This window comes from Perca flavescens, chromosome 4, assembly GCF_004354835.1.
Source record: "Perca flavescens isolate YP-PL-M2 chromosome 4, PFLA_1.0, whole genome shotgun sequence".
Taxonomy (NCBI): domain Eukaryota; kingdom Metazoa; phylum Chordata; class Actinopteri; order Perciformes; family Percidae; genus Perca; species Perca flavescens.
Window position 1 is genome coordinate 34,457,908 of NC_041334.1, and position 12,467 is coordinate 34,470,374.

General features: G+C 41.9%; 2 protein-coding genes across 9 annotated transcripts in view; both read left to right on the forward strand.

Moving 5' to 3' along the window:
* Window positions 1-7,059, forward strand: part of sulf2a (sulfatase 2a) — a 51,119-nt gene extending 44,060 nt beyond the window's left edge. For 5 of the 7 annotated variants that reach the window (XM_028576893.1, XM_028576894.1, XM_028576896.1 and 2 more), the window contains 16 exons: window positions 395-545; window positions 841-1,016; window positions 1,224-1,352; window positions 1,610-1,666; window positions 1,794-1,923; window positions 2,379-2,592; window positions 2,983-3,265; window positions 3,391-3,487; window positions 3,584-3,678; window positions 3,765-3,824; window positions 3,896-4,062; window positions 4,244-4,386; window positions 4,559-4,667; window positions 4,758-4,791; window positions 5,228-5,281; window positions 5,672-7,059. In XM_028576893.1, coding sequence (XP_028432694.1) covers window positions 395-545; window positions 841-1,016; window positions 1,224-1,352; window positions 1,610-1,666; window positions 1,794-1,923; window positions 2,379-2,592; window positions 2,983-3,265; window positions 3,391-3,487; window positions 3,584-3,678; window positions 3,765-3,824; window positions 3,896-4,062; window positions 4,244-4,386; window positions 4,559-4,667; window positions 4,758-4,791; window positions 5,228-5,281; window positions 5,672-5,702 — 1,930 coding nt within the window. In that variant the 3' untranslated portion in view covers window positions 5,703-7,059. The remainder of the gene's footprint in view (window positions 1-394; window positions 546-840; window positions 1,017-1,223; window positions 1,353-1,609; window positions 1,667-1,793; window positions 1,924-2,378; window positions 2,593-2,982; window positions 3,266-3,390; window positions 3,488-3,583; window positions 3,679-3,764; window positions 3,825-3,895; window positions 4,063-4,243; window positions 4,387-4,558; window positions 4,668-4,757; window positions 4,792-5,227; window positions 5,282-5,671) is intronic. The other 2 variants (XM_028576897.1, XM_028576898.1) reach the window with 2 other exon arrangements.
* A 569-nt stretch (window positions 7,060-7,628) lies between these two features.
* The window catches only part of arhgap46a (Rho GTPase activating protein 46a), a 35,671-nt gene continuing 30,832 nt past the window's right edge, over window positions 7,629-12,467 (forward strand). For both annotated transcript variants that reach the window (XM_028575967.1, XM_028575969.1), the window contains exon 1: window positions 7,629-8,036. In XM_028575967.1, coding sequence (XP_028431768.1) covers window positions 8,023-8,036 — 14 coding nt within the window. In that variant the 5' untranslated portion in view covers window positions 7,629-8,022. The remainder of the gene's footprint in view (window positions 8,037-12,467) is intronic.

Sequence of the window (12,467 nt, forward strand, 5' to 3'; positions counted from 1 at the left end):
TCGATTGCTGTGCTTTGCATTTTACATGGTTTATGTAACCTCCAGTTTAGCGTTGCATAAACAGTTTTTTCTTGCTACATTAGAAAGAAAAGTATAGGAGACATAAGCAGACACAGGCAGAGAACATTACTGTGAATGCACAATGTAACTGTACACACACTGGTACATTTTGTATAATCCAATTTACAGCTATATCACGTGGAGAGATGGAAAAAAACAAACTGAATACAAATGTATGGGGAGTTACAGTGACATATACTGGAATGAGTGCTGTGCTTTGTTATTTTCTCTTTTTATGATGTAAAAGAAGCAACAAAAATGAAATGTGAAGTACACCGCATTGGGTTTTGTTTATGTGGTTTAGCTTGTGCTTTCTGTCATCTACCTCTTTCAGAACTCCCAGCTACAACTATGCCCCTAACCTAGACAAACACTGGATTCTACGCTACACAGGAGCTATGAAGCCCGTCCACATGCAGTTCACCAACATGCTGCAGCGCAGGAGGATGCAAACCCTGCTGTCTGTGGATGACAGTATGGAGAAGGTAGGTGGGACATGCAGGCAGATAGACATATGCTTAAACACATAAACACACACACACACACACACACACACACACACACACACACACACACACACACACATTTCATCTGACAGTCTCAACTCCTGAGAGATCTGTGCTTGTTCTGACTGGGACTGTATAATGTATTCACTGACACACTTGGTAAATTGTTCAATGCCTTTTCCTTAAAACTGGCACGGGAGACTTGAGCTCTCAAACATGAAGTATAACTTTTTACACTGTGTGAGTGTGTAATGAATGATATCCTCCTGCCTAGTTGTACAACATGTTGGCGGAGACAGGGGAACTGGACAACACCTACCTCATTTACACCTCAGACCATGGCTACCATATTGGTCAGTTTGGTCTGGTCAAGGGCAAATCTATGCCTTATGAGTTTGATATCCGTGTTCCATTCTACGTACGAGGACCTAATGTGGAGCAAGGTGCCATGTGAGTGACAGACTTATTCATTCAATATTCTGATGTCTAGAATAGATACTGTCCTCCAGTATTATATGTGCGAGATTTATGATATTGTGATTTCCCTTGAGGGATTACATGTAATAAAGTATAAATTATTATTATTATTATTATTTTTTGTTTCTACCAAATTCCAATGAAAAATATAATATATACCTCACCTTTGCTTCCCTACAGTAATCCTCATATAGTGTTAAATGTTGACTTGGCACCGACTCTGCTGGACATGGCCGGTGTTGCTATCCCTGCAGAAATGGATGGCAAGTCTATCCTCAAGCTGCTGGACACAGACAGGCCAGTCAATAGGTGAACACACACAACAATTATTTTGCTCAGCATTTAAAAGACAATACAATAATGGCATTTATCATGTTGCAGGTTAGATGGCTATTTGCCAAAAAAAAAGTTTGCCTGGACTTTGTAAAGTTTAATTTTACAATCCAAATATAAACCACTTTCCTGTCAGTGCTACACAAGGATGGCATTTGAAAATGGAGTGCATGTTGGTTCAGTGTAAATATCACAGCGTGGTCTGACAGGATTTTTCATTTCTTATTTTCCAGGTTCCAGTTGAACAGGAAGAGTAAAACATGGAGAGATTCTTTCCTTGTGGAGAGAGGGTATGTTTTATTGATTGACCTTTTGCAGGACATGTTCTCAGTCCAGGCACTGTCTTCTGTCTTCTGGTGACATCAGACTCCTTGTCTTTGGTTGCTTGAAAATGCATGTGTTTTCCTGTTCTTTTAGGAAGCCTCCACACAAGAGAGCTGATGGGAAGGAAATGGCTCAAGAGGAGAACTTTCTGCCAAAATACCAGCGGGTGAAGGACCTGTGCCAGAAAGCAGAGTACCAGACGTCCTGCCAGCAGCCAGGACAGGTACTGAACCTGCAGGAGCTAAGAGGGAGAGGTTATTAAAGTTTCAGGGGAACAACATGGAGTGTAGCTCATGCAGGGTGATAATTTGCAATCTGTTTGACAATTTACTGAGTATAATATGCAGTCATTGTACTCTCATGGTTCATTGTACTCTCATGGTTTCAATTTTTAATCCTACAAAATTCAGTGCGCTGAGTATAATGTGTGTGAATACGTGTATGTGTAAAGAACACTCTGGTTTGTTAAAAAAAAACTAATACGAATATTATAAGAATATTTTAATACTGTTGATCTGGAGTATTTCTTGCATTTTAGGGTTCTTTGTATGGTAATTTGAGTCTAACCCAATAAAGAACATTTTAAATCAATTGGTTTCTATGCATCAACAATTAGGCTATGCTACAGTGCAAGGCTAAACACCCGGCGTCATGAAATTTCCCTCTGCCTTATTTCAGAAGTGGCAGTGTGTGGAGGACCCGACTGGCAAGCTGAGGCTGTATAAGTGCAAGGGCATGGCCAGTCTCTTTGCTCCACGTATGCAGGCTCTGATGGCCAGCGGTGCCTCCCACGTGCAGCTGTCTCCCACGTCCAACTCAGACAGCTGTAACTGCGACGATGTGGGCTTCAAAACATCCGTCCTGAAGAGGAAGAGGCTGCTCACCAAGAAGAGTAAGTTCCTCTTGTCACTCACATGTACCTTTGTTCTGGTAGTAACTGATAGATCTGATTTTGTTCAGAAAGACATTTGTGCTTTACTTTGAAATGTCCTTGCAGTAGCCTACAAAACTTGCCAAACAGGGCCATTAATCTCAGGCTAAAATAATCAGTTTTTGAAGTATTCATGAGATGAGGAGCATGTGGCTGTGCTGCCATCAAGTGGTGGACTAGAGTAGACATGTGGTAATCATAGGGCTCAAACGATTCATGGAATATGATACCGAGAGCATGGAACGAATCATCAATATTTTCTATTGTCGTGTGCTGGTCTTCACTTGTCTACATCATCATAGATCTTGATCTTCAGCATCAAAAACCATCCCTCTTTTTCATCTTACTCAGGTCCCTCTGTCTCGTCTCATTCAGATGTGAAATCCAGTAAGTCTGTCTCTAGGAAGCGCTGGGCCCGCTCTGTGTCGTTCGAGCTGGATGGTGACCTGTATGCCGTAGACCTAGAGGAGGGCTACCGGCCTCTGGGCTCCAGGAACAGCAGCTGGGCCACAGACAGGAAGAGAGTAGTGGGGAATGAGGAAGACAATGAAGAGTTCAGTGGCATGGAAGTCACACCCAAACCCACCACCAGCAATAAACTCACACCACCTGAAGCTCTTAAAGTCACCTACAGGTGCTACAGTGTACATCAGTCTAAATTAATGTGTAATGTTTTTTGTGATAAAAGAGAGAAATAAAATAATTAATATAATTTGAGGATTTTGAGTGCTATTGTGCTTTTTTTTTTTAATCCTGCAGGTGCTCTATTCTTATGAATGACACAGTTAAATGTGACGGAGGCCTCTACAAGTCTCTTCAAGCATGGAAAGACCACAAACTGCACATTGAGCATGAGGTACAGCGACATTATTAAAGCTCATAAAACCCATTTCACAGGTTCTTAGTAGCTTGTAGCTAATGAGCTTCGTGTGATTGTTCCTCTTGTGTTTAGATTGAAACCTTGCAGACCAAAATCAAGAACCTGCGTGATGTCAAAGGTCACCTGAAAAAGGTGCGGCCAGAGGAATGCCAGTGTAACACTCCCAGGTGAGAATGTGTCCGAACCGCACTGTAATCTGCATAAAAAGCTATTTACATAATGTGACAGTTTTTTTTTTTTTTTGTCTTTACAGTTATCTCCTCAAGAAAAAAGAGACGTCCAGGCTCAATGCGGGGCGCATGCACTCCGTCAGGTAAAGATTTACATTGTTTGGCAATTTCCTCTTGCAGTCTCGCTGTATTGAATTTGTTTTGTTCCCATCAGAATGCCATCAAAGCAACAGAGTCAGTGGCTGCAGAAGGAGCAGAAGCGCAGAAAGAAACTACGTAAATTCCTCAAGAGGCTCCAAAACAACGACACTTGCAGCATGCCTGGCCTCACTTGCTTCACCCATGACAACCATCACTGGCAGACAGCCCCCTTCTGGACAAGTAAGGAATAGCATATGGCTGTATGAATAGATTTGAAGAATATCGTTGTGGAACTTTTAAATATTTTCCAAAGCAGGTATAGTGAAAATAATATTTTTAAACACTGTTGTAATACCCCTTATTTTTCCACTCTCACCCCACCCTTCCTAACCCACTCCCACTCCCTCCCTCCTTCCCTCAGTGGGTCCATTCTGTGCATGCACCAGTGCCAACAATAACACCTATTGGTGCCTAAGGACCATCAATGACACACACAACTTCCTGTTTTGTGAATTTGCTACCGGTTTCCTGGAGTATTTTGACCTCAACAATGACCCATACCAGGTATTTCATTTGTACAGGCACACTGTACTCTATGGCAGATACATAAATAACTTACCAATAATAACTATAAAATGATCCCACGACATGATTCATAGTACATTCCTGTGAGCACAGAGATTTTCCAGAGTTTCCAAAGCACTTGCTGACTATTTTGCCCTTATTATTACTGTAGCTGATAAATGCTGTCAGCACCCTCGACCGCAATGCTCTGAATGCAATGCACCAACAGCTCATGGACTTACGGGGCTGCAAGGGACATAAGCAATGCAACCCAGAGAAGGGTGAGTAAAAAGCTTCTAAGGCAAACATGATTGATTATAGTGCCCCTAGTAATTTCAGACTGAGACTAATGTTACCCTACTTCCTTTTAGGAGGAAAAGAGCGAAACTACTTCAGTGAATACAGGTATTTTCTTCTTTCTCTTACAGCACAGTTGATTACTTTTATAAACACGGCAGATGGAATTCATGTTACAGTTTGAACTCTGGGAGGTTAAATCCTCCCTAGTGTGTCTTTGGTTATGTTTCTTCTTACTGCCAGTCATCTGCGGAGTCAAGAAAATGAAATACAGGTTCCTTACTGTTGTGATCAAAGCTTTTATAGCATGCAGAAGCCAAAGAGGGCCAAATGCAAGCCTGCTTTTCAGCTTCTGCTGTTACCTTTTTGTAATAAAGCCTAATTGCCTGTCTCTGCTGTGTGCGTGTGTGTGTGTGTGTGTGTGTGTGTGTGTGCGCATGCATGTATGTGTGTGTGTGTGTGTGTGTGTGTATATAAACCTGTGTGTTTGTCTCCATGCACGTGCATTTGCCCTGCACATGTATATGTGCTGTGCATGCTTCAGGCCAGTTCATCGCCGAAAGAGGCCAAAAGTGAAGAAGCCTTCCTCCAAATCGCTGTGAGTTTGTCATAACCCATCTGTTCCTTTGAAGTCAGCCAAGCTTTACTCCTATCTCCATCCAGATTTTTTTTCAGCTTGGTTAGATGACCTAGCAGCATGCTCCCCTCTCTCCTCTTTACTGTAATTCTGTACTCCTATACTTACAGTAACTCTCATTTACCTGCATTGCAAAGCTACACCATCTTTTTCATTTACTTACTCAAATAAAATAAAATAAAGCAATGCAGATGTGACACTGTCTTATTATGTTGTGTTCTCAGTCCTGTTATTGTCATGTCTTACTTTTCCTAGCAGTGTTAGTAGGACCAGATCACAACTGGAGCCATGGTTTCCAGTGAATGCCACTGGTGGCACATTTAATTCACAGTCTTTGTTTTCCCTGCACAGAGGGCAGATTTGGGAAGGGTGGGTTGGTTAACCACCTGCATCCCACAACCCACCACATTGGCCTCCTCCAGCGAAGGAAAGAGAAGGGGGAGTGCAGGCATACCTGAGGACCTTGACCACACTTCGATGGACCATAACCTGAGATACTACTTTACTCTTATCTGGGTTTTCATTTTTGAGAGAGCTGCTCTTCATTACTCTCACCCAGGCAGAGGAGATGCTGAGACTGAGGGGAAGCTTAAAGACTCTCCAATTGTCAATTCTACCTTCGCACACATTTCATTCTCATTTACATCATCTGTTATGCCCCAGCTGTCCTGGAACCTTAACATTAACAGGATGCTGTGAATCAAGTGGGATGGTTTGATGTCCACAAGCCATTCTGTCTAACAGTACTGATTGTACATAATATATATCAGCTTTATTCAGCTTTCTTTCATGACATATGGGACTGGGTGGAAATATGATGAGTTACATGTCAACTCTGCTGCTACTCAATATTGTCATGGCCTCATGATGTCTCTGTGCACATGCTGACTAAATCATTAGTCCTTGGAGTAACAAGACATACAGTATGTTCTTTCTCTGCATCGATGTGTCTGCACATGGAAGTGATATGGACTTTTAAACGACCGACAAAACTCTTCGCCATGATCTTTTGTATTATAGTTAATCTTAACGCTGGTGAATGTCTTTTATTAAGCATCATCTTACTCAAAGCTGTGAGATGTGAAGTGACTACAGATTGCCTGCCTTGATTGAACCCCATCCAGTGTCAGCCACACTTTGAACAGGCCTGCAGTAACCACTATCTCACAATGATAGAATCCAAACCTCCAGAATATTTGACCACTGGCAGAATGCGTCATTAGTAAATGCCGTTTTACTCCTTTGTATTGTCATTACCATCACTGTAGAATTATCTATATAGTTTGATCAGCTTGCTATACATGGTGCTACAGGATAACAATACAGAAGTAAAACCTTGCTGTACAGTACAGTATGTATTTGAATGTATGTTGTGCAATTAATATAAATGTTTACAATATTTTTTATAATACTGAAGAGGCAGACCTTGTATGATATGGCTTGACAAAATGAACTTGTAGGGAAAAATGTAGCTTGAGAAATGTCATTGCCCGCAACTATGTATGTTTGTCCTTATTTACATCGGAAAAGCACTTAAAGGGTTCACTGTGAAGAGATACGCCTGTACGTTTAATGAATATATAGTTTACTCTGTGCCAGAGGAACAACACAACCGTGTAATACTTATTGATGTGAATTTTAGCAACTTGCCTTTGTTATTTCTTTGATTTTTCTTAGCAAATATTTCCATAGACCTGAGCGCTGATAGTTATTGTGAATAAAGTGTTGTTTGACCATAATATGAGCCAACTTTTATTCTGAAATTGCATGGTGGTTTGTGTCCCTGTCCAGCAGGTGTCTCTGTCTGCTTGTCCCATTATAGACAGTAAAATTAAGGCTAACACAAGGGTAACATGGGAGGTTACTACAGCTCACTACAGTTACAATAGTGAAGATAGCTAATTGTGTGATCATAAAAGAGATAATGTAGGCTACTAAGCTCTCTGACTGGCTGAATTAATTGAGAATACGTTGTAAAATGAGCATATCAAATGCCTGATATAATATTCAAATATGAATCCAATAATCAAAAAGCGTCTCTCATACTAGTGTGTCACTTAGCAACCGCAGTGTTGTGGACCTTTCAAAATGTGGTTTTATTAGTTTAAAAAATCTTAGTTAGGTTTGCTAATGAATAGCATCTCTTACAAATAACGACTTAATAAAAAAGTATGTAAGCCTTTTTGTAACAATAAACTATGAAAACAAAGAATGCAGTTATTTTAATTCACAGAAATATGTACAACTTTGGTAGCGTAGCCTACAAGTTATCGGTCCAACTGCAAAGATAAGTTGGCAGACAGTCGAGGACCGTTAGTGGTCCCTCAAAGCATGATGTGATAGCTCTGGTCACATAGCTAGCTTTTTACATGTTTTATTACTCTGCTTTGTTCAGCCAACTGAGCCACTAAAGTGTTTTGCTTATGGTTTGGCTTCTACTCTTTCCAGCCAGCTAGTCGAGGGGATAGTGTGGCTAGGGGGAGTGGTGGGGGTGCAGACCATGCAGGCAGACTGGGTGACCCCCATCCCAACCTATGACTCACGTGCAGAGGCGGAGACTGCGTATGAGATTCACCACCGGAGAGGACCGTCCCGTACTCACTCTTCGGACCGCTCTGTGCGCTCAGAAAAATTACCTTCACCCCGATAGCAGCTAAACATCGTTTTCCCTTTGTTGACGCCTTGTTTACAATGTGAAGAAAATGGCGGCGACAAGGTAAGTTAATTATCACTTTAATTTCACAGTGATAGAAACTTAAACTGGAGAAAGTTACAAAGCTAAAGCTTGGTTGCCTCGCTCTCACCCCCGCCGCTTACAGCTTTCTGAGGGCAGCCAGCAGGCAGTGAACAAACCACGCCACTCAATGGATAATTACATTGTTTAAGTACTTTACAGTGTTTGTAGGTGGTTTTAAAGCTTAAATGTTTGCTAAACGTTTGTGAAAATAAAGTACCGCGATTGAGAAAATTTAGTAATGTGAAGAGAGTAGGTTGAAATGATTCATTTTAACTTAAAACTTGAAATTCAAATTTATATTTTCTAACGTTGGGGCAGTTATTATTCTGGCTCACCGGATGTACAGCAGTTATAAACAGTGTAACTGACGTTAATTTGTAGCTTGCTAGCACGTAGCTTGGGAAACTACGACAGAAGTTTGACACTTAAAGCACAGTTAAGGTTTGCCACCATTTGGTATTTGTAGTGGAGTTAAATTAACTGTAGCTGTGGGGGAGGTCGAGCCTACTTCCTTCGTTAAGTCTATCAACAACCAGACCCATCTTTAGATTTTTCCTAATAAGTCTTTGCTGTGGTTAAGAGGCCAATAACCCAAACGGAAGGCAAATGTTCCACAGCCCATTTGTTGCTCCCATTTTTACTGGTGGAAGAAAGGTAACTGGGGCTATAAGCTTTAGCTAATGGTTTGATCTCCACATGTTGAATTTCTTCAGCATCTGCTTTGACTGCATTAACACTTTGTTTAGCTTTCATCGGTTTCTTGAGACAGATGGTTTGCTTTAGTCCTCCCAGACTATATAAAGCTACTGAGATGAAAAGGATAACTTTGGTTCCTTTCACATTTTCCTTTTAACTGTTTTTTTTTAGTGCTATGGCTTTACATACAGTAGACAGACTTTTAATGGCTAAAGCTGATGTTTTGAGAGTATTTGATGTCCTAATATTCCTCCTCCTATGTGTGTACCTCCTGTTGAATACTAACTATGCCTTGGCCACTGTTTTACAACCAAGCTGCCCAGACAGATGTAATTGATATAGCCTGAAGTGATAAGTTTGGCATGCCATGCCAACCTGACTTCCTGGGTGCATCGGTTTCACCATCCCCCTGCCAGCTGGTGCTTATCTGATGACAGTGTGGTGTTGGCTTATGCAGACGTGTTAACTTCTCTATCTGCCCAGCACTACATCTTTATCTGCCCAGCACTACTTTGCAAATAGAGATGGCGGGACAAGACAATGGTCCATTTGGTGTTGCTCCCTCCTAAAACATGTCTTCCATTATTTTGAGCTTGTCACCATGAGGAGCAGAAATTACAATAGGATGTTCTCTCACTGTTTGCCTTACTAGCTCACAACAGTAGACTGACAAAAGGGAACAAACCATGCAACCTCTTACAAGATTAATCAAAATTGGGTCTTGGACAACGACAAGGCAGGATGTCCATCCTACAGAGGATTTGGCATTGGACAAGTTTGTTTGCCAGTTGAGAGGAAGTGATTTTGAAGCTTGTACTCCATTGACAATGGCTTGTTGTGAGTTACGTGTTAATAATATGACTGTGGATGATAATTTTTTTTAGACCTAAAGCTTCAAATCATATTTTCCAGCTTCCATCCCCTTCTTTCCTGTTTTCTGGACTATAATCCTGGTTACATCTCTGTGGATCAGTGTTCTTAACGCTCTACACCCACTTTTCATCTGACTTTGATTCTCTGTGGCCTGCCACAATGACACTGTAATGAGGTTAAAGTGGTTTGCCAAAACACATTTATGTGTACCTGTACATCCACTGCCATCTGCAGAGATTAAAGGCTGGGTTAGATTCCTGGCCCACACTAGCTTGAACCTGACGCTAAGAGTGCTGATCATCACTCACTAGCATTACAGGGGATAATAACGTGTGGGATGGTCATGTGCACAGATGAATTAGTCACCTGCTTCGAAAGAGTTGAACGAGTCTATATAATTCTAGTGAGCTGTCAGTGCAAAATTTAAATGAGCTCTACGCAAAAAGTACAAATGCACATAAAATGCAATCATTCATTACACACAAAAATGTTAAACTGGAACAGACAGGGATGAGACACAAGTTTTATTTGCCCCTTAAATGCGGCGTTGTATTTGTCTCACTCTATTCCAAACCTAAAACTCTGTTATTAAGAAATATTAATCTGTCCCTACACTGTTGATCCCCAGCAATGGCCTCTTAAATCATAATCCACCCCACTCCTCCCCTCGGGCCCGTACAGACCCAGCATTAACATCTTCACCAGGCTGCTCTGCACTTCTAAGCCTGGAGGGCCTGGCGTCTGCACCGTCACTTCATCTCGAGGACAATCGCGACGTTTCTTTCCTGAGTGCCTCCTCGGCCAGCCACTGACCCCCCACTCACCCTGTAACTCAGCTCTGGGATTAGACTCTGGCCTCGTTTGTCATGTCAGCAGGGGAGGATTCGGGGGGATGGTGTGCTCCAACTTAAAATGTAGTTACAAACTGCTGGTGGTGGTAGGCAAGCAGGTCAGAAACTAATGGTAAATGTTTTTTTGGCAGCACGCAGATGGCAGAGATCGAATGCTTGAGTTCATTTTTAAAAGGCTGGGCAGAACATGTCTTCATATTTAAAGTGCTCATATTATGCTCATTTTCAGGTTCATAATTGTATTTAGAGATAACAGAATAGGTTTACATGGTTCAATTTAAAAAAAAAAAAAAAAACCAAATTTTTGTGGTACTGCACACTGCTGCAGCTCCTCTTTTCCCCCTGTGTGTTGAGCTCTCTGTTTTAGCTACAGAGAGTGAGACATCTCACTTTTGTTCCATCTTTGTTGGGAGTCACACATGCGCAGTAGCTAGGTAAGGACTACTAGCCAGTCAGAAGCAGAGTATGAGGGTGTGCCACGCCAGCAGCTAGGCGAGCATTATAACGTTTGTTACAAAGTGATGCACGTTCGTCACCGAAGTAAAGGCTGGACTACAATAGAGCTGTTTGGAGCAGTTTGTGAACAGTGTTTTCTGTTGGAGATGGTAAGTGCATTTGAGGTGGACTTAGGGCTTTTTCACTTTGTAAACCTATAACATGCACACAAAAGATATACAACACAATAAAGGAAAGGGAAAAAGCCAAAAATCATAATGAGCACTTTAACATGTATGACCCTGAATGATCTGACAAGATAAAGTTTGGACAATGAATGTTTAGGGTAATTAAACACAATTACATCCGAATAGGTTTATTCTTTCTTGTTTGGACAAGCGACCCCATTGTTCCTGCTCGGACAGCTGGTGTACTGGACAGAAATGCCTGCCTAAATGTGGTAAACACCCTGATCCCGTCCTCAGCCTGCATATGTTCACTCTCGTCCAGAGTCTCTTCTGACCTGAAAAATCCCCATGTGCTCTTCAGCCAAGGAAAGGGGTGGATTTTAGGAAGGACAGGGACTTCTGTTTGGTCAGGTTTACCCCTATAAAAGGGAATATAGACCCTGTTGCTGGAGTAGTGTCTCAGACGGACAGTAACTGCTCAGCAGAGCAGTATGGGGGCAGAACTTTCCCAGCATTGCTGCTGAAAGGAGAAGGGAGGATGGCAGGACATGACAATACTCTCCATACAGAAATCACAGAGCGCTGCTTCTCTGCAGTTAGTATCCAAAGTAACATTTAAGACTGCCAACACTAAAATGTTCTGCTGGAACCGGTGGCAAGGTAGGCACTTTTATCTCACATCTCATGGAGAATCAGTTTGTTGCAGTGGGGGTGAACATTGTGGCATCTACAGGGAATGAATTCACCATTAGGCCATGAAAAATCGCTAGTTGGAAAGCAGCATGGGAAAGGCTAGCCTTGCTGAACGTGGTTGAACGACCTTGTGAGATCCAGTCTAATCCAGTGCCAATGGAGAGGGGAAACTGTCTCTAGTTCTGGATTAGGGCAGCTGTTGAAGGAGGTCACCACAGACCTCGCATACATGTCCCAAGCTCCTCCCCGCCCCGGCTCTGATTGGCTGGGCTCCCCTGTGTGGCGGCACCACAGAGAGTTCTCGTTGAATGAAGTCTGCCTGTTGATCTGACAATAGTCTGCATTGTTCTGTTTCATCACAGGCTTCAGAATAGGGTGCATTTCATAGGCTTTGTAATGCATATGACCATGAGTCATCCCAGGACATTCTTGTCAACTAGGTAACCATTTTTTTTTTCTGTTCCCAGAGAGCCCACAGATTTGTGTATAACAAGAAACTGTAGGCGACTGCAGCAAAAGGAATAATTTTATGATTTCCCAATCAATTCATTGTGTTCATGCGGTTGTCTTTCACAAGCAAGCAGTCAACATATTCCTTTGTATTCCTTCTTGCTGAAGACAAAGTATAGGCTGGCATTGTGCAGAATCCAAAGTCCACTTTAGATTTTTATTTT